The sequence below is a fragment of the Bos grunniens genome, chromosome 17, assembly GCF_055505025.1.
Source record: "Bos grunniens cultivar Pamir isolate PY7600 chromosome 17, Bosgru_T2T1.0, whole genome shotgun sequence".
In the NCBI taxonomy this organism is placed as follows: Eukaryota; Metazoa; Chordata; class Mammalia; order Artiodactyla; family Bovidae; genus Bos; species Bos grunniens.
The window spans coordinates 29,327,214-29,344,717 of record NC_141181.1 but is presented as its reverse complement, the minus strand read 5'-3'; the positions used below and the strand labels follow the sequence as shown (position 1 = coordinate 29,344,717).

General features: G+C 49.0%; 1 protein-coding gene across 26 annotated transcripts in view; it reads left to right on the top strand.

Moving 5' to 3' along the window:
- JADE1 (jade family PHD finger 1) overlaps positions 1-17,504 on the top strand; it is a 299,180-nt gene that overhangs the window by 266,551 nt on the left and 15,125 nt on the right. For all 26 annotated transcript variants that reach the window (XR_015144264.1, XR_015144266.1, XR_015144268.1 and 23 more), the window contains 6 exons: positions 5,321-5,406; positions 7,525-7,682; positions 9,535-9,722; positions 12,028-12,239; positions 14,894-15,061; positions 16,243-16,359. Coding sequence is in view for 21 of the 26 variants with exons in the window: in XM_086346719.1 (XP_086202845.1) it covers positions 5,321-5,406; positions 7,525-7,682; positions 9,535-9,722; positions 12,028-12,239; positions 14,894-15,061; positions 16,243-16,359 (929 nt within the window). In the remaining 5 variants the exon portion in view is untranslated. The remainder of the gene's footprint in view (positions 1-5,320; positions 5,407-7,524; positions 7,683-9,534; positions 9,723-12,027; positions 12,240-14,893; positions 15,062-16,242; positions 16,360-17,504) is intronic.

Below are 17,504 nucleotides of genomic sequence, written 5' to 3'. Positions count from 1 at the left end.
GTCTGTGGAATCTAGTTCTGTCTCCATGTCAGAATTGAGTTGAATTCTTGGACATCCTGCTGGCACCTGACAGTTGCTTGTTAGGATGTGGAAGCTTCCACAAGCGCATATTGGAATTGGGTCTAGGAACCATTTTTGCCTCATGCCTCAAATTTCAGGGCTGCGTTGACCTCCCTGTGGGAAGGTCTTGGGTGAGGCGAGGGGCTGCGGAGCCAGGCGCCTTGTGGACGCCTTGCCTGGTCTGCCGGTTTCCACACCTGTGCTGACCCTGAAACACTTCTGTCTTTTCCAGTTACCCAACCAAGTTCTGCTCCCTCAATTGTGATGACAAAGACACAGAAGAAAGTCAACCAACTAATTTTTCACTTAGCAATGCAGGTTGTTGAGTGACAAACATGAAGTTATGTGAGGACTTTGGTTTTCCTGGGCTCTCTCCAGCTTACAGATAAACAGTGAAGAAGCACCAAAGTTTTTAGTGGATGAAACATGCTTTCTCATTTGGACCTTTTGTGTTACATGTTTTTAATAACTTGCTTTCACTTTTTTTGTTTGTTTGTTTATTTGACTGTGCTTGGTTTCCTTCATGACAAGTCTTCAGAGGTTTCTCAGTGGTTTCTCTTTTGCATAAAGGTTAGTAACTCTGCTTCCGCTTCTATTCCTGTGTGACTGGACCTTTAATTTGCTCCTTTCCCACCATCAGTTGAATCTTGGGACACTGAGGAGTTGTGTAGGAATTCTTGAAATGTGGGAATTTTGGCTCAAGTACTGCAGAATGTGCAGTACGCGTGTCTCCTCTAGGCACGTGGAGATGGCTTTATCCCTTTTCACACCCAGCTTGTGGCTTGTCGACATTGATGGGCAGAGCATCGTCTTGAGCTCAAGGAGCAACTAGCACCTGATCTGCTACATGGACTTGGACTTAACAGAAGGGCTGGGTGACTATGAAACAAAACATTTGTGTCAGTTGGTTGAAGGCCCAGGTATGTTGAAACATTCCTGGGCCAGTGCTCTGAGCACGCACCCATCAAGCTTTGTGCTTTGGAAGATAAACTGCAGAGCTAACAAGCCATTTTGGGAGGGAAGGGGCTTGGGCTGTGGGAGGTGTGGGGTCAGGCCCTGGTAGAAGGAGCAGTGGTGTGGGAGGCGGGTCTTCTATCACACAGCGCAAGCAAATGGGCACTGTGTTAAATCTGTTCCCTTCTCTCAGACTGGACATTCCGCAGCAGCACCTCACTGGTGCAGGGCTGGCCTCGCCTTGCTCTCTCCAGTCTGCACTGTTGTGACATCGACTGGCCCTCTGGGCTCCATACTTGCTGGTCCTAAGCACCTCATTTTGTTGAGCTGGTTTAACACTCCTAAAAACACCAGCGTGGGATTTAGGGTCTAGAAGCGGGGTCTGAGATAGGAGATGCACCATTTGGTCGGGGGTGAGGTTCTTTCGTATTTTGCATTTGTGGTGGGGTGAGCACCCAGCTGTGCTGCCTGCCATTCAGTCTCTGCTGAGCCTTTCGTGCGCTGCACCACCTGGAAGGCTGATGTTGGAGGCGTGTGCAGTATGCAGTAGATTTACTCTTGGGGTTTCCCCTTATTGGATCTAGGGCAAGACAGCATGACTATATTTCGAAGGACAGTGTTGAAGGTAAATGCAGACTAGAACCAGAAAGCAGGGTGAGTAGTGCAGAGCACGCACAGGATCATGCTCGTGATGCTGCGACCTGCGAGCCTTCTGTCGCTTTCATCACCCCTGCATTTCTGTTTTAAGGGAAGATGGGGATAATAAAACAAAGCAGGGCTTTATTTTTCGCTAATTCTTCTCCGTGTTTAATAAGATTAATTGTTGATACTAAAAGTACATGTCAAGAATTTAAAAGTCACTTGTCAGTAGAGTGGACTTAACTCTAGGTAATAATATCTTGTGTATGGGCAGTAAGTAATTTTAAATGTTACTGCCGAATTTTTAGAGTTCCTAACGCTTCTCTTGAAAGCAACAAGAAAATAAAAAAGAAAATTTACTTGCCATATTCTTAGCTTATCAGTAAATGTCAGCACTCTGAAAACAAAAACAAAATATAGCATTTAACCCAGCATAATCTTACACATGGCTTTTCAGGACTAATGAGTGGCCAGTATTTTACTGTAGAGTAAATCGTTGTCTCCTAGTCCTTTCGTGTTAGAAATACTGATTTTTTTTTTTAACCCAACATACTTAAAAAGTTCTATATCATAACTTTTTAAAATTAAAAATGAGTGTGAATTCTTCTGCTTGGATCATGGTCTGGGAGGAACCAGAGTGTGGCTGAGAGAGAACTCGTGTAGGGACATCAGGCATTGCTTGGAGGCTCCTGTGGACTTTGTAGATGGAGATATGTTCTGGTCAGGAAGCAGTGGCCCCACCACACTGTCTTTAAAGGCATTAGTGCTTTATTTTCCATGACCTCATTTTCCTTGCGCTCAAAAGCCTATCTTCTAATAGGTAAAACAGCGGTACGTTCTTAGTACCTGCCACCTTCCGTTCTTGAGTTATAGTCCTGAACAGCGACACTGTATTTTTGGCTACTTAAAGACATTTTTTAAAACATTAAGAATCTGCCGTGTGCATAGCACTGACTTCGTTAGGTGAACTGTATGTTGTAAATACTTATTACATAGTTTTAAAGTGAATTAGAGGGAGCAACAAGTATCTGCTGCTGGACGAGGGAGGGAGGGACCAGCTGCTTCTCACTGTTGAGCCAAGTCTAGGTTCAGTACAGACCACCTGCATAGAGTAAAACGGAGCATTTTCTTCTCCTTTATTCTAAATGGATGGCAGAAAATCATCAGTTATTTTCTGCTCACACATACATGTTGACATGTTTACACCCATGAAATCATAAAACTGAAGAGAATCCTTCCCTTCCCTCTTTCCCTAGTTAACCTCTGATCTACTTTCTGTCACTATAGATTAGTTTATATTTTCCAGAGTTTTATATAAATGGAATAATATGTACTCTTTTTATCTGGCATTTTTCACTCCACATAATTATTACCACATTTATCCATGTTGTATGTATCAACAGCTCATTCTTTTTTAATGCCAGATAGTACCCCATGGTATGGATATGCTGCTATTTGGATGGTTTCTGGTTTTTGGCTTTATAAGTAAACTAAGAACATTCCTTATGTCGGTGATAATTTAAGCTTAGCTTTCACCCCAATCTTGCCCTTTCTGCAAGGTGAGTTTAATATTAGTTTTTCTCTTCCTCCTTTTGCATTAGGCAAATTAAAAGGAGGAGAGACAGACTATTTCTGGGTGGACCAGTCTTTCTCTTGGGTAATAGAATTAGATGCCAAATTTGTAGCAGTTTTGAATATCTGTTTTTAAAAACAGGCAACATTTTTCAAGAATGTGAAAGCAGTCCTAGGAAAAGTTTCAAAATGATCACCATTCCTTGGACTGAGTTCTGTGCCAGCTGCGTGGAACCTTGAGAACCAGCCTGGAGGTTGTCCCTAACACTTCAGATAGCGATTTGCAGTAGAGGGGCCACCCCTCTGCGCCCTACGTCTCTGCCCCTCCCCGGGCTCCTGGGCAGTCCATCGAGTCTGCTTGTGCAGACTGGCTGGGCTGCTGGAGGGTGGGCCCAAGGATCAGAGGGGGCAAGACAGGCCTGTCTAGAGACTGTGAGCTGCCCAGCCGCCTTCCTCTCTGGGTTCCTAATTTGGTTTCTGTCTTCCTTTTTCCAATAATGACCAGATTTAGAACTTCATGCAAGTCAGACTTACCCCAGTATGCCCAGAATATTCCTTTCAGTGTGGGATTGAAACTTTCTTGTTCATTCAAGAGTCTAAGACTGAACCACTCAGTAGGATTACTGGTAGGAAATCTGTTCTGCTGGCCTAACCGCACAGTCAGTTGACCCAATAAACAAGCTCAGGACTGGTCATCAGCGGTAGTGCTTTTGCCTGTTGAGGGACGCTTGGCAATCCCCTTAGTCTCCGTCATGGCAAATCTGATGATAGGCTTACATGCAGAATCTGTTTCTTTATATCCCCAAGGTCTTAAGGGTGCTTTGATTGTGTCCCTTGTCTCTGGAATCTGTAGAGATAAGAGTTTCCTGTTTGAGTGAAAAGTGACTTTGTTGATAGAATGGCAGTCCCCCTCAGGTTTTAGCTATTATTTCGGGGGGAGGGGGAGTGGTGTTAATTTATGGGAAATGCTACAGTCTGTTCAACAGGGAGGAGAGTTATTAGGAAGCTAGACACACTGCAGGTAGTTAGGGTGGTTTTGGATCTCAGGCAGTGATACAGCATCCAGAGACAGGAGGCAGTGACAGGTGGAGAAGAGGGGCTGAGGTGCTGAGGTCCTGGGCAGCTGCATTCCACTCGGCCATTAATTGGATGTGTCCCGAGTTAGGAGAGTTTAGAATGACTCTTGAATAGAAGAAGAAGAAAAACAGGGTTGAATAAAATATTGAGCCCAGTTACTGTAGTGCTGAGTTGACCCACCTTAGGAACACCCAGGGCTTGCGTGATGTCTGATCCGAAGAGGGGAGCATGGACCTGGCGCTTGGGAGGGACACTAGTGTGGGAATGCTGGTCTGACAGTCTCCCAGGTGAGACTATGGGTGTAGACGAGCCCTCCCCGGGGAAGAACATCCGGAGCAAGAGGAACTCAGACATTGTGGCATTAGGGAGACATAGGCGGCCTGGTGGAGCTCCCCATTTCCATGATTTAGCGGGGGAAGGGGCCACATGATGGGATAAGAGCATCCTGTCCTCCGAACTCAGAGAAGGGCCGATGCTGGCAGGCATTTTCTGGGATAGGGGGGCAGGCAATTTTAAAGGTGATTTGGCCGCAGCCCCTAGTCTGTGGCAGGTCGGAGTTTTCCTATTGTAGGAATTGCTAAGTTCGTTTGTGGAGTCAGAACTTTTTTCCTAATGTTTTAGGGTATGGGTTTAGGATATAGCACAATGCTGTTAGCGTTTAAAAAGTTCCTGAAAGTTTTTTTAAAAGCTTCTGGATTTATATATACCACTGTGAGACTCTGAACCTCTGAAGAAGTGCGGGCTTATGGATGAAGGCACCAGCTGCATGGTGCGCTTGAGCGCCTCTTCCCTCTGAGAGTGTGCTGTGATGCAGCGGCCCTGACCACTGGCTGCGGAGTGGTCTTGCTGGCTTGCTGTGGGAAGTGAGTGTGGGAGTGGAGGAGCTCTTGGGGAGAGGGGAGAGCTCGGCGGGGCACTGGCGGTCTCCTGGGGTGGCACTGAGGGCGCCTTGCTGCGAACACTCAGTGGTTTGTGTACCTCTGATTGATTGCTTTTCTTGGGACATTTGTGTCTTTAGGCCTGTCGACTACCTGGTCCCAGAATTCCCGATCCCAGCACAGGAGAAGTTCCTGCTCCAGACCTGAAGATCGAAAGCCTTCAGAGGTAATTTCTGAGTGCTGGTGTGACTGTGCATGTCCTGCGTGTGTGTGTGTGTGAGTGCATATGGTTGACACACACACCTGATTGTTGATACTGATGTCAGTGCGTTCTTGGGTAAGTTATGTAACCCCTCTGTTCCTCAGTTTCCAAATCTGTAAGATGGGGATAATGCAGGTGTTCACCTTACAGGATCCTTATGAGGATTCAGTGGATTAATACACAGAGGTAAATTGTGCTCAGTACCTGTTAGCTGTTATTAATTATATTGTTCAGTATTTTTGACTGAAAAATCCCATGGACAGGAGCCTGGCGGGCTCAGTCGGACATGCTCTGTAGGCAGCTGGTCCCTGTGTGAGAGCACCGGTCCCCATTGCTGGAAGCCCTCCCGGTGTCGGCGCTGGGCAGTCTGGGTGGTGCTGGCCTTGGCCCTGACCTGCGTTTTGTTCCAGGTTGTTGTTGTTTTTTTTAAGTTTCTGAGTTGAAATGACTTCCTACTTGAAGTGCTGAGGTTCAGCGCTGCTGGGGACCTCTGATATCAAGTCCGTTTGAGGGCATCTGCCTCAGTCTTGAGCACCCTCTCCCGAGTCTCTAGTGCAGAAAGAGTGGGGTAACTGCCTTTTCTCTTCTTGTTGCTTCAGTTTGAATTTTTTTTCTTCTTTGGCAGATTCCCTTATTAACACTGATACTTATCAGACTTGTTGGAATATGTTTTTAACTAATTTGCCTCCTGAAGATGTAGAGCTGAGACTTGAAAGGACTTCTCTCTTTAGGGCTGGGGAGGGCATGGCTGACAGTTCACGCCCCTGGGGCATGGGCCCCTGGTCTCACTTGTGCTTTTGTGGAAGGTGCGCAGCCAGGTTCCTGCCAGTTCCTGGGACTTCAGTGACATACAGGGGGAAAGTCCAGATCCAAAATGGCAGGCTGGAGACACGGCCCTTTTATTCAGACCCTGCCTCAGACTTTATTATGGTGACGTTTATTAAAGTGATCACCAACCTGAAAAGTCACCAGGAAAAACAAATATGGACCTATTAGCAGGCATATAATGTGAACCGTACTTCGCAGCACAAGAAAGAACTCCCTGTCCCAAGAAGAGAGAGTTCAGCATTGTGACTTGTGTAAACAGAGTAGCTTACAGATGCAGGCTTACTTCGTGCCAAATACAACTTGGGGTGGTGCTAATGCCAGGGTCAGCACTTCCTCTTGTAGCTCTGAGACCCGAGTGGACTGAGGCAAGGCCCTGGTGGGAAGTCTCCATCAGGAGCAGCAGGCGTGAGGGGACTCCTTTTGTGGTTGGTCCCTCCTTGACCTGCTGTGAGGCACTGAGGTGCTCTCTTGGCAGAGGGTACCTTGGAGTCTTGTGGTCTGTTTTTGGCAGGGTGAGGAGAGGGTGGTAGCTTGCTTTCTTCTTTTTCTCTCCTCATCCTCTCCTTCCCTGACAAATGCTGCTTACCTAGCAGAAGTTACACTAGGTGAAGGAGTGCAAACACATTCTTTACAAGCTCATTTCTGCCTGGACTCCACTGGTCTGTCTTTGCTTCTCTCCTAGATTTTTGCAGCCTTTGCTCTTCCTGGTATTGACCACCCAAAACCTGCCCTTCCAGACACCTTGCTGGAAGCTCTGATGCCCAGTGGGCAGGGGCTGGGTGGAGGCAGCCTGAGGGTGGGAACAGAAGCCCTGGTGGCCCTGGGTTTTGGCTTGGTGTTGTTACATGGTTAGTGGAGTTCTAGTTCTTAAACATTTACCAGGAAGTTGCCCTTGAGTGGAATGACTCCCTCCAGGGGTTTTTAGGCACGCGTCTTCAGCAGCCTGCTTGCTGACTTGGGAGTCTCTTAGCAGTTTCCCAGGGAGGACACTGAGGCTCTTGTGTCGTTGCTGGTGCAGACGTGGCCGTCTCGCAGAGCCAGGGAGGGAGTGAGGGCATTGAGCTTCTGCCGCTCCCATCCTAAGCACGGCCCAGGGTATTGGCAGGCCCAGGGGTTTCCTCAGTAGGTGGACTGGTTCTCTGTTGAAACAGTGACCTGGTTACATGGCAGTACCATGGTTACCCTGCAGCTGCCAGTGCTCTGAAGAAGAATGCAAATACCCAGTGTCAGTGACCCTTTGCTCTCCCTGTCCAGGTGTTTAGGACAGACCTGATCACTGCCATGAAGCTCCATGACTCCTACCAGCTGAACCCGGACGAGTACTACGTGCTGGCGGATCCCTGGAGACAGGAGTGGGAGAAAGGGGTCCAGGTGCCAGTGAGCCCTGGGACCATCCCCCAGCCTGTGGCCAGGTAGACGTACCTTGGAGAGGGGCCACCCCTCCCCCACCAACGGTCTTACTGCCCTGCCAGCCAGCCGGCTGTGGGGAGCAGTGTGGAGTTAGCAGTAGGGCTTCTGGGGGAATAAGAAAGGTGGTAGAAACACGCCTCGGGTCCGCAGGTGGTGCTGTGGGCCTCCACCTTGGAAGGTGCTGCTCTCCTCGAGAGGAAGGTAAATTCCAGGACTTCCTGGGAAGTGGGGGGTGGGGGGGGACGCCTGGATGTAGGCACAGTGGCTCCCTCTTCTGGAGGCCGCTCTCCTGGGGAGGGGTGTCTGCCTGTCGTCCTGCTGGGTCAGCGCCACCTCTGGGGGAGGACGGGGGTGAGCAGTCCTGTCAGGTTAGGGCTATGTGGATGGGACCTTAGAGTTCTCCCTGGATAAACTTTGCCCACATGTTGTTAGAGACTTTCTCTGGATTTTACTTCCAAACCACTTTTCCCCTGAAAGGTTTTGAGGGTCAGGCTTTGATGACCTGCCTCAGCATGAAGCTGGGCTTGTTTGCTCACCTGTCTGAGGCTGCTCACAGGGAGAGAGCGCCCGACTTCACCGCCACCTCAGCTCCCTGCTTTGCGAAACGTCCTCTTTCACCATCACTGAGTGTGGCCTGAGTTTACCCTCAGCCCTCGCCCCCATCATGGCCTCAGGCGCTTGAGATGATCGAGCCTGATTATTGGGTTAGGGGTCCCTGGGACAAATGTCCCCATAAGTGCACAGGATTAAATGACCCTCCCAGGCCGGACTGCCGTCTGGGAAGTGAGTGGAATGTTCCCTGGGCTCTTTAGGTTTCACCCACCCCTGGGGCACAGCACCACCTAACTGCTCAGCGCTGGCATCCCCAGTCCCAGGCATTCTGAGCCCAGCAAAGGACAAGTAAACACCCACACAGCTTGTGGAAGTTTTCACCTGAAACCCTGCCCTTAGTTGAGTAGGAGGAAAAACTCCCTTAAATTTGCCTATCTCAATGTCATATATTAATAGATAAAGTCACTCTGGTATTATAAGGGTGATGGAACTATGACGGACTCCTTGGACAGCTGGGTATAAATGCAAACTGCTGGCGCCGTGAGACCTGGAGGTGGAGGGATGGTGTGGATGTGAGTGGCTCTTGGGCCGCCATGGTCTCTGGTCAGCAGTGGCTGGACCTTCTCACGTGCTGTCTTTCTCCTGAGCGGGTGTGAGGGCAGCAGTTCTCCAGGTGTTCACAGGTGGAAGTATGAGGAGCAGAGGGACCTTGCCTTCTCTCCTGGGATCCCAGGTGTGTGTTGGGAGTGTCCCTAACTTGGCCGGGACTCTGATTCTCAGGCTGCCTGGAGATGGCCGAGGCCCGAGTTTTAGCCCTGGAGGGGATGGTTCCTCCCTCGGCTCCCCAGCGCGCCGCTGTACCCGCTGTCTGTGTGGCTGCTCCTGTCTCTTCTGTGTCCCAGAGAACCCCGTGCTTGGTGGTCTCCAGCAGGGGCGGGCAGGCCTGGATTGTGGAGGGGGATCAGTCGTTAACCCTTGACACTTAGGGCGGGGTGCATTCTTGTGTGTGTGCGCTGCTGTCAGATGGCGGCAGGCACGCAGGGTCCTGGGAAGCCACACGGAAGAAGCTGGTGGTGACAACTTCGGTAGTTTTGTCACTTGACATCTAGTTTTATTTTAGGGGCTTTAATGACTCTACTGTATTTTATTAGCAGTGATGTTAGGGTGTTAACTCTCTTAACCAGGTGGTGACCTGGGGTTTGAGGGTCAGAGGTGGAAGCTCGCCTGGGGCCTTCTGACAGACAGACTTGCTTCCTTGTGGCAGGAAGGGTAACCCCACTGCCTTGTTTTCTTCTTAACCAGGGTCGTATCTGAAGAGAAATCCCTCATGTTCATCAGGCCCAAGAAATACATTGTCTCGTCAGGCTCCGAGCCTCCGGAGCTGGGCTACGTTGACATCCGCACACTGGCCGACAGTGTGTGTCGTTACGATCTCAACGACATGGACGCCGCGTGGCTGGAACTGACCAACGAGGAGTTTAAGGAGATGGGTGAGAGAGGGCTCTGTGGCCTTGTGTACAGGATGAGTAGAGGCCTGCAGGTGAGGGGAGAAGCTCCTCACCACCTGGGGGCGCCGTCGAGTCTGCGTGTGCTCCCTGGACGAGTGGTGGGCTGAGGAGGGCTGTGAGGAGGGGAGGAGCAGGGCTCCTGGTTCCCACCCTGACCTACAGCCCCGAACCCGCCACTTCCTTACCTCCAGGAAACTAGGGAGGCTGAGCTCTTCGGATCGCTTCTTCAGCGCTGACCTGCTGTTTCTCACAGTAGACTCCACTCCAGCCAAGCGCACCGATTTCCAGACGTAGCGCTTGTGCTTTCACTTCAGCCATCCCCTGAAGTCTTTTGCTAAACCCGAGCGCTCCATTTGTCTGTCCTGGCTTTCCCTGGGTGAAGCCCCACGTTAGCGTGGGTGTCGTGCCCATCGCGATCTAACTGTCTACACATCAGTCAGTTCTTGTGTGTGTGCAGCTCAGGGCTCCTGTACCGCCTTTGCTCGCATCTCCTTGTGTCACCACCAGGATGACACTTGGGTCTCGGCTTACACGCCACTTCTGATTGCTAAGAGTTGCCTGGAGTGTGTGGAGACGGCAAGTCAGTGAGGCCCAGTCTGGGTTCCCTACGAGAGACTGTGAGGATTAATTAGCTTTGTGCTGGAGGTCGAGGTCGGGAAGTGGTGGCACAAGCTCTTTGCAGCCTAGCTTATGTAAGTATGTATGAAATGGTGGATGGATTTCAAAGCCCTGCAGGACTGAGACTGTGTTTATGTGGGTCCCTGAGCCTCGCATGGGGCCTGGCGTGTGACGGGTGCCGCCGCGCCTTCTGCTCCCCAGCCCCTGAGTGGGAAAGACCCTGTGGACTGAGCTGGGAATTTTGACAAAGCTGATTCGTTCCTCATGGTCCTTGCTTTTAGATATTAGTGGCTAGACTGTTAGTAGGTGACAAGGTTGCTTTATAGAATCTGTTCAGAAGTTTCCTCTTGGACAGAATACTATGTTTCAGCTTCATAGACTTTGTGGAAACCCCTGTACGCCACTAGACTGGCGGGGGGGTCCTGAGTTAAGGCAGAGGGACCGACGGCCAGGGGCTGGGGGCTTCTGTGGATGGTGCAAGGGGTAGTGCTGGGTCTCTGTCGGACAGTGAGGCAGTGCTGAACGATTTGGCAGGATAAGTGGTGCAGTTGTCTAACATATACTGAACACATGCTTGAAGACTACCTTGGCTTTCATTGTTTTTTTTAATGGTGAAAATTAATTATAGGGTATAGGGTTGTATTTTCAAAGCCAGTGATGTTTTCAAAACTGGTAGGAAGAATTGAGATGAAAGTGTCTGGCCACGCAGAAACAATCTCGTTATTAAATAGGGTTTGAGATGAGAGGTGGCTTTTTTGAATGTGTGTTTATTAGGGCTTATCTAACTGTGGTGCCAGCACTGTTGTGTTCTCCAAGTTTTTAAAAACTGGAAGTGTCAATTAAATTTATGGTAATGCGTAAGAGTTGTTGTTGGCTCTGACGGCATTTCTGTTGTTTCTTAGATGTGTTTGACCACTTTTTACAGCCCGTTTTTTCTTTCTTGCATGAGTGTTTTCGTCGTAGGAAGTCTGGACACACCCACAAATGGAAGAGAATAAGCCGCACCCACCGCCGGGTGCAACCACGGGGGCCGCCGGCAGTTTAGTTCGGTCATTTCTTGCAGAAGAGTGCATTTTATTTGCTTCATAAGGAGCTGTCTTCTTTGCTTCAAATTGCTTGTATTTCTGTCTTTCATGGGTCTGATTAGCTTATGCATCTCAACTAGTAAATTCAGAGGATGAGGAGGGATAAACCAGGTAAAAGCATTTGAGTATTCACAGTGAAATCTGTTCTCAGCACCATTTTAAACATTCCATTCCATTGAAAAAATGGAATGTTTTTTGAAAAACTAACCAAGCCATACTATGTGGTCATGGTTTTGAAGTCTGTTATATGCTGGTGGTTATATATAATACAGTAATGAAATGACAGTCTAATGTATTCAATACTTAACATCCTTGAGCACTTCTGGGATTTATCTTTCACTTTTCTACCTTCCAGTGCTGTGTCTTCAGTACCTGACCATAAAGAACAAACTGTTGTGTGGATATGTCTTTCTCCCTTTTAATTTAAAGATCCTTCCTTGAAAGGGTCAGAGAGATGTTCAACAGATAATATTTGGGACACTCAGGATACATTTATTTATTCATTGTGAATTCGTTAGTATAACTAATATTATAATATTTACTCATGGATTTATCAAAGTAGGTTTGCGGCATTTTTCCTCCAGGAATGCCCGAGTTAGATGAATACACCATGGAGAGGGTCCTGGAGGAATTTGAACAGCGGTGCTATGACAACATGAACCATGCAATTGAGACTGAGGAAGGTCTGGGGATCGAGTATGACGAAGATGTCGTCTGTGACGTCTGCCAGTCACCTGATGGTGAGGACGGCAACGAGATGGTGTTCTGCGACAAGTGCAACATCTGCGTGCATCAGGTAGGTGGGCAGCGGGGCCTGGGAGGAAGCCACAGATGGGGGGCTAAGGACGTGTGCCCATCTCTTTCTTATTACCGGGTGTTTCAAGTATTTCTTGCTGCTTTTACAGCCAGGAGAATGGGATCCTGTATTAATTTGCTTGGGCTGCTCTAACAGAGTATACCACCAGCTGGATGACTTAAAATGACAGAAATTATTGTCTTGCTGTCTGGAGACGGGAAGCCTGAATTCAAGGTGTCGGCAGGGCCATGCTCCCTCTGAAGCGCCCCTCCTCGCTTCTCTGGCCCCTGGTGGCTTGCTGGCAGTCGTCGGCATTCCGTGGCTTGCAGCTGTGCACTGCTCTGGCCTCCGGCTTTGCCGTCGCTCCGTGTTCTCGCTATGTGTCTCTGTCTTGACACTTGGCCGTCTTGTAGGAAGACCCGTCACAGTGGGTGAAGGGCCCTCCCTACTCCAGTGTGAGCTCATCGTAACTGACTACATCTGTTTTCTTCTGGGTTAGGACTGACTTTAACATAAACTTTTTGGACACAATTCAAAACATCACTTTTGCTGACATCACGATAAACTGAGCCCTTAAACAAGAGGAAAGGGGCCCTTTTTCTTGAACGTTATCTCCTGTCCTCCCTGATGTCAATAGGATTTGGCGGTTGCTTCAGTAAGGATGGGCATAGGGTAATTTAAAAAGCTTGGGAGAATCTCAGTCTCGACTCTTCTTTCATTTATTTTTTAATACAATAATAATCTGTATTTCTGTGGGGACTGTGTTCATATAAACTCTTTGGAAGACTCTTCTGAGGTACTTGCTTTGAGCTCACCTGTTGATGCTGAGATTTACAACAATCTTGAAGACTTGTGTGGGATGGTGGCTTGGTGACCTCTGGGGAAGAAGAATCGAGTTTGTGATTCTCGGCTGTTTTTGTCCTTCTGGCTGCCTCCTGGGGGTCCCTTCTGCCCGGGCACTTCACAGGCTGTGTGGCCTTAGCCCATCTCATCCTCACGACACATGAACCATAGTCTCCTGCTGATTGTGTTATAGTAGCTCTGGATTTTCAGATGACCGAAGAGCTTTCCTTGGGATGATGGAGAATTCTCATAGAGGTGTTGTCGTCTCAACATGATGCGCGTTGTGGCTACCATTTCACTCCTTTGTGCTATTTTACTTGGATGACATTTAGTTTTTTTTTTTTTCCCTACCATTTTTACTCCCCGCCCCCCTCATCCTGAGAAAAGTTTTGTTTGAAAAAAAGAGTTCTACTTGGAAACTGCTCAAACCCTCTGTTTTATGAATGAGTCACCTGGTGTCAGGGTGGGCTGCTCAGAGTCCCACAGTGGGTTACTGGCAGAGTTGAAACTGGAACCCCAGGGTGGGGGCTGGGTTGTGGGGGGCAGCTCTAGACACCCCACCCCCCAGCCTGGTCTCCTGTTCTTTTGGCCACACCTCATTGTCTCTTAGTATTTCCTCTGGGTCCTTTTTCTTTTGGGATGTTCTTCATGACTTGTCTTTAAGGCATCCTTTGTTTAATCTTCTAATTTACTTAGACTTGTTTTTCCAGTAAAAAAGAAAAAATTACCTGCTCAAATGAGACTTTTTTTCTGGAGTGCCTGATATAGACTTTTTTGGTATTTGAAGCCTTAATAGTGTCAGTTCTATAAAAAGTTTTGTCTTGTTTTGTTTTTCCAGTCGGGCTGTGTTGACAGTGGCTCATTCACGGCACCGACACTGCTCCTGAGCTCCAGCCTTAGTGTCACTTAACTTTGCTGCACTCCCATCCTGTGGTTTCCTTTTTGCGTCCTGGATATTCAGATTGCATAGCGGCTGTGTTTTTCCTGTCTGGAGAATTGGAGTTGTGTTACTCTGTCTCTCCACTTCCTGACTCGTAGTTAGTTCATTTAAGGATACAGTTCTGAACAGTTTGGTGTTTTTAAACGGCTCTGACTGTGCTCCTGGTCCCATCACGGTTTTCTTTCTCTGCTTCTTCAGCGTTTGCCTTTTCTTTCTTTGACCCATCTTAATGGCTTTTAGTTGCCTTGAGTTCTGCAGTTATTGCTGTCTTGTGTAATTTGCCATCTTATGTAAAGCAGGCTTTGTTTTGAACATCAGCCAAAGAGACCAAATTTCTTGTTTTGTCTAGAAGGTCTCATTTTTCTGTGCCTGTGGTGCTCACTTGGGGTGAGGAGGCGTGGGGGCCAGGTTAGTAGAGCTTGCTCAGCCTGGGGGCCCAGGCTGCCCCTTGGTTCTTTCTCATGTCCAGAGGTGTCTCATGTCACAGCTTTGGGAGACTCAGCTGCTTTGTGCTTTCTCCTCACTCTGTCTCAGCTGCATCAGTAAATCGGAGGGATGCCTACCCCGTCTAGCTCTGGAGAGTGTTTTGAGGGTTTACTGACTAATATTTAGAAACTTGGTACAGGGGGTATCTGTAGCTACACAGCAGATTTCTGTTGGACCTTTCTGTCCTTGAGTGGTTCTCAGGCCCCCCCCTGGAGTTTGTGTCCCCCACCTCCTGACTGTGAGGCTGCCCGGCACCTTTCCTGAAGGGAGTGCCTCTGTTTGGTGGCAGTTCTGTTAAACTCTTTCTAGGTGTTTAAAATTAATAGACATACGGGAAAAACAACTCTCTTCTCTCTTTTCCTTGGGATGTGCGGTGTCTTCATAGGCCTGCTACGGAATCCTCAAGGTCCCAGAGGGCAGCTGGCTGTGCCGGACGTGCGCCCTAGGCGTTCAGCCCAAGTGTTTGCTGTGTCCCAAGAAAGGAGGAGCGATGAAGCCCACCCGCAGCGGGACCAAGTGGGTGCATGTCAGCTGTGCGCTGTGGATCCCCGAGGTGGGTACCCTTCTGGGTGGTTCAGCTCCAGAGCCTGTGCTGCTCATTCTCACGGGGAGCCGTTCATTAATTAGCAGACCTCATCGCAGCGGTTGAGTAAAACGCCGCCTGTGAATTACTACTCCTTTTTCCACCTTAAATTGAATCTGAGGCACGCTGTCACCTGCTGACGGTGTGAACGTTTGTAGAGACGTTGACTGGGAGCCACAGCTAGTTGGATTCCTGGGTGGAGGTGTTCAGATTTGTCTCCGCTGCGCACAAGCTCCCAGGAGTGGACCCATGGCGTTCACTTTGCGGCCTTCCCCTGAGGTGGGCTGTAACCCCTTGGAGCTGGCGAACCACGCAAGCCACACAGTTGTGGTTAAAGAACCACTGCTCTAGGTCACATTTGTGTGATTTTTATTAAAATTCTTACTTAGCCTCGACCTTTTTAATTTCAGGTCTGGTCTAATTTATTTCAAGTCCCAGACCTTGACTAATTTAATTTGCATGGCTCACTCTGAGAATATCATTTGTGATTCAAATTTTAGCATTTTTTGGTGTGTAATTTTGGTGCATTTTTCTCCTGAGGAAAAAAGTTATCTGAGTGATTTTTGAAGTGAGGCTTCAGGACTTGGGATCTCACAGTTTGGTATTAACAGGATACAGTTCAGTGATCCAGCCCGAACATGGAGAGGGCATCTTATTTATCTTGGCAGTTTTCTATTTAGTATGTAGTAAACATTTCTGACTAAGGAGAATGGTTTTTCTCTAGTGAAAGAGAGATACTAGTTTAAAAGCAGTCAGTACTTACTTACTCAGTTGTTCACAATGTGTTTTAGTATATTTAAGATGGATTTCCAGCCTTGACCACTTCTCTGTGGACCAGAGGTGTACTCGTTTACCTTGTCCTGATACGTACACATCTGAGCTATCACTTGGGTGAGCAGTGAACGTTGGTATATCTGAATGTCTTTACAAACAGGATGTTTGCATCAGATGAAACCCAACCCCCCTGCCCAGGTGTGGAGCTCGCCCCTTTAAAGTGGGATTTTACCTGTGCTAGGAGGGCGAGGGCCCCTTGGCATGCCCTGGTAGGAGAGTCGTGGGGAAGGAAGCATCTTGAAGTTTCTCCGTCTGTGGTCTGCCTTTGTCTGTCTGGTGGCCTCTACCGCTCTGTCTTGCTTTGTCTCGGCCTCCAGGTGAGCATCGGCAGCCCCGAGAAGATGGAGCCCATCACGAAGGTGTCCCACATCCCCAGCAGTCGGTGGGCGCTTGTGTGCAGCCTCTGCAATGAGAAGTTTGGGGCATCCATACAGGTAATCAGCTCGGTCGGGACAGTGTGACTGCCCTTCCCTGCATTGCAGGGCAGGGTTCTGAACTAACTCTCACAGGGTTTGGAGATGGGACTGGACTCCAGGAAGCACAGCCCTCTCAGGTTGCTGAGGGCGGTGGTGGTGGTGGGGGCGGGGGGTGCGGCCACACCCTGTGTGTGCGCCTTTGTTGGTGGGTTATAACCAGAACACCAGTTGTAACCGTCACAGGGCAGCTCAGAAGTCTGCCTGGGCCGCCCGGCAGTTCCAGTCTGTGCCTATTTCTCGTTGCTGCCACAAGCCTGGCGTCATGGGGACAGCCCTGGTGGCGAGCTGGAGGCTGGGCACTTGAGGGACAGTCACCCCCGACCTGCTGAGGGGCCCTGCTGGTGTCTGAGGCGTGCACGTGGGTTCCTTGTCTTGGTACACAGTGTTTGGAGTCAGCTTGGCATGCTGATGCTTTTGTGTTTGGTAAAACAGGTACACCTTGGAGCACCAGCTGGGTAGGGGGCACCCCTGAGGTGCTGCTCCTAGGGTTCTACACAGCCTGGATTTCTGATTTTTTTTAATGCTCTTGTGTGTGGGGAGGTGGGGTTGTGGGGAGAGCCTGTATGTAAAAATTGTGCCTGTATTTTCTGTGTCCATGTGCAGGCAAGTGTGGAAGGTCATAATGTAGGAAGAATTAAGGAGAAAATATAGATGGCCTGGTGGTTTTCTGTGTGTGTAAAAGACTGCTTGAGAAGTTAATTTCTGGGCCTCACGTTTTTGGCATCTAGTCTTGACTTAAGAGGCCTGAGACGCTATTCCACCAAGGTCTCCAAGTCCTGCCTGGGGCCCTGCTGGCTCCTCCTGTGGGGGGTGCCCCCTCAGGGCCATGGCTCCACCCCCCCTCCTCCGTCCTCCCCGCTCCTCCTCAGTCCCCAGGTCATGTCCTGAGGGCAGAGGTGTTGGTTTGGGGTGTCTTCTCTCTTGATGCAGAAAACACAGCAGCTCAGCACAGACACACACCGCACAAGCTCGGTCAGACCACCAGTTGCGGCTTTGAAAGAAGTGACCTCATTTGACAAAATCAGTTTGTATTTTGGCTGATAGATATTCCTCTCGGTAAGGTATCCAGTGGCTGGTGGTTTTTAAAAAGTTTGCATTTTACA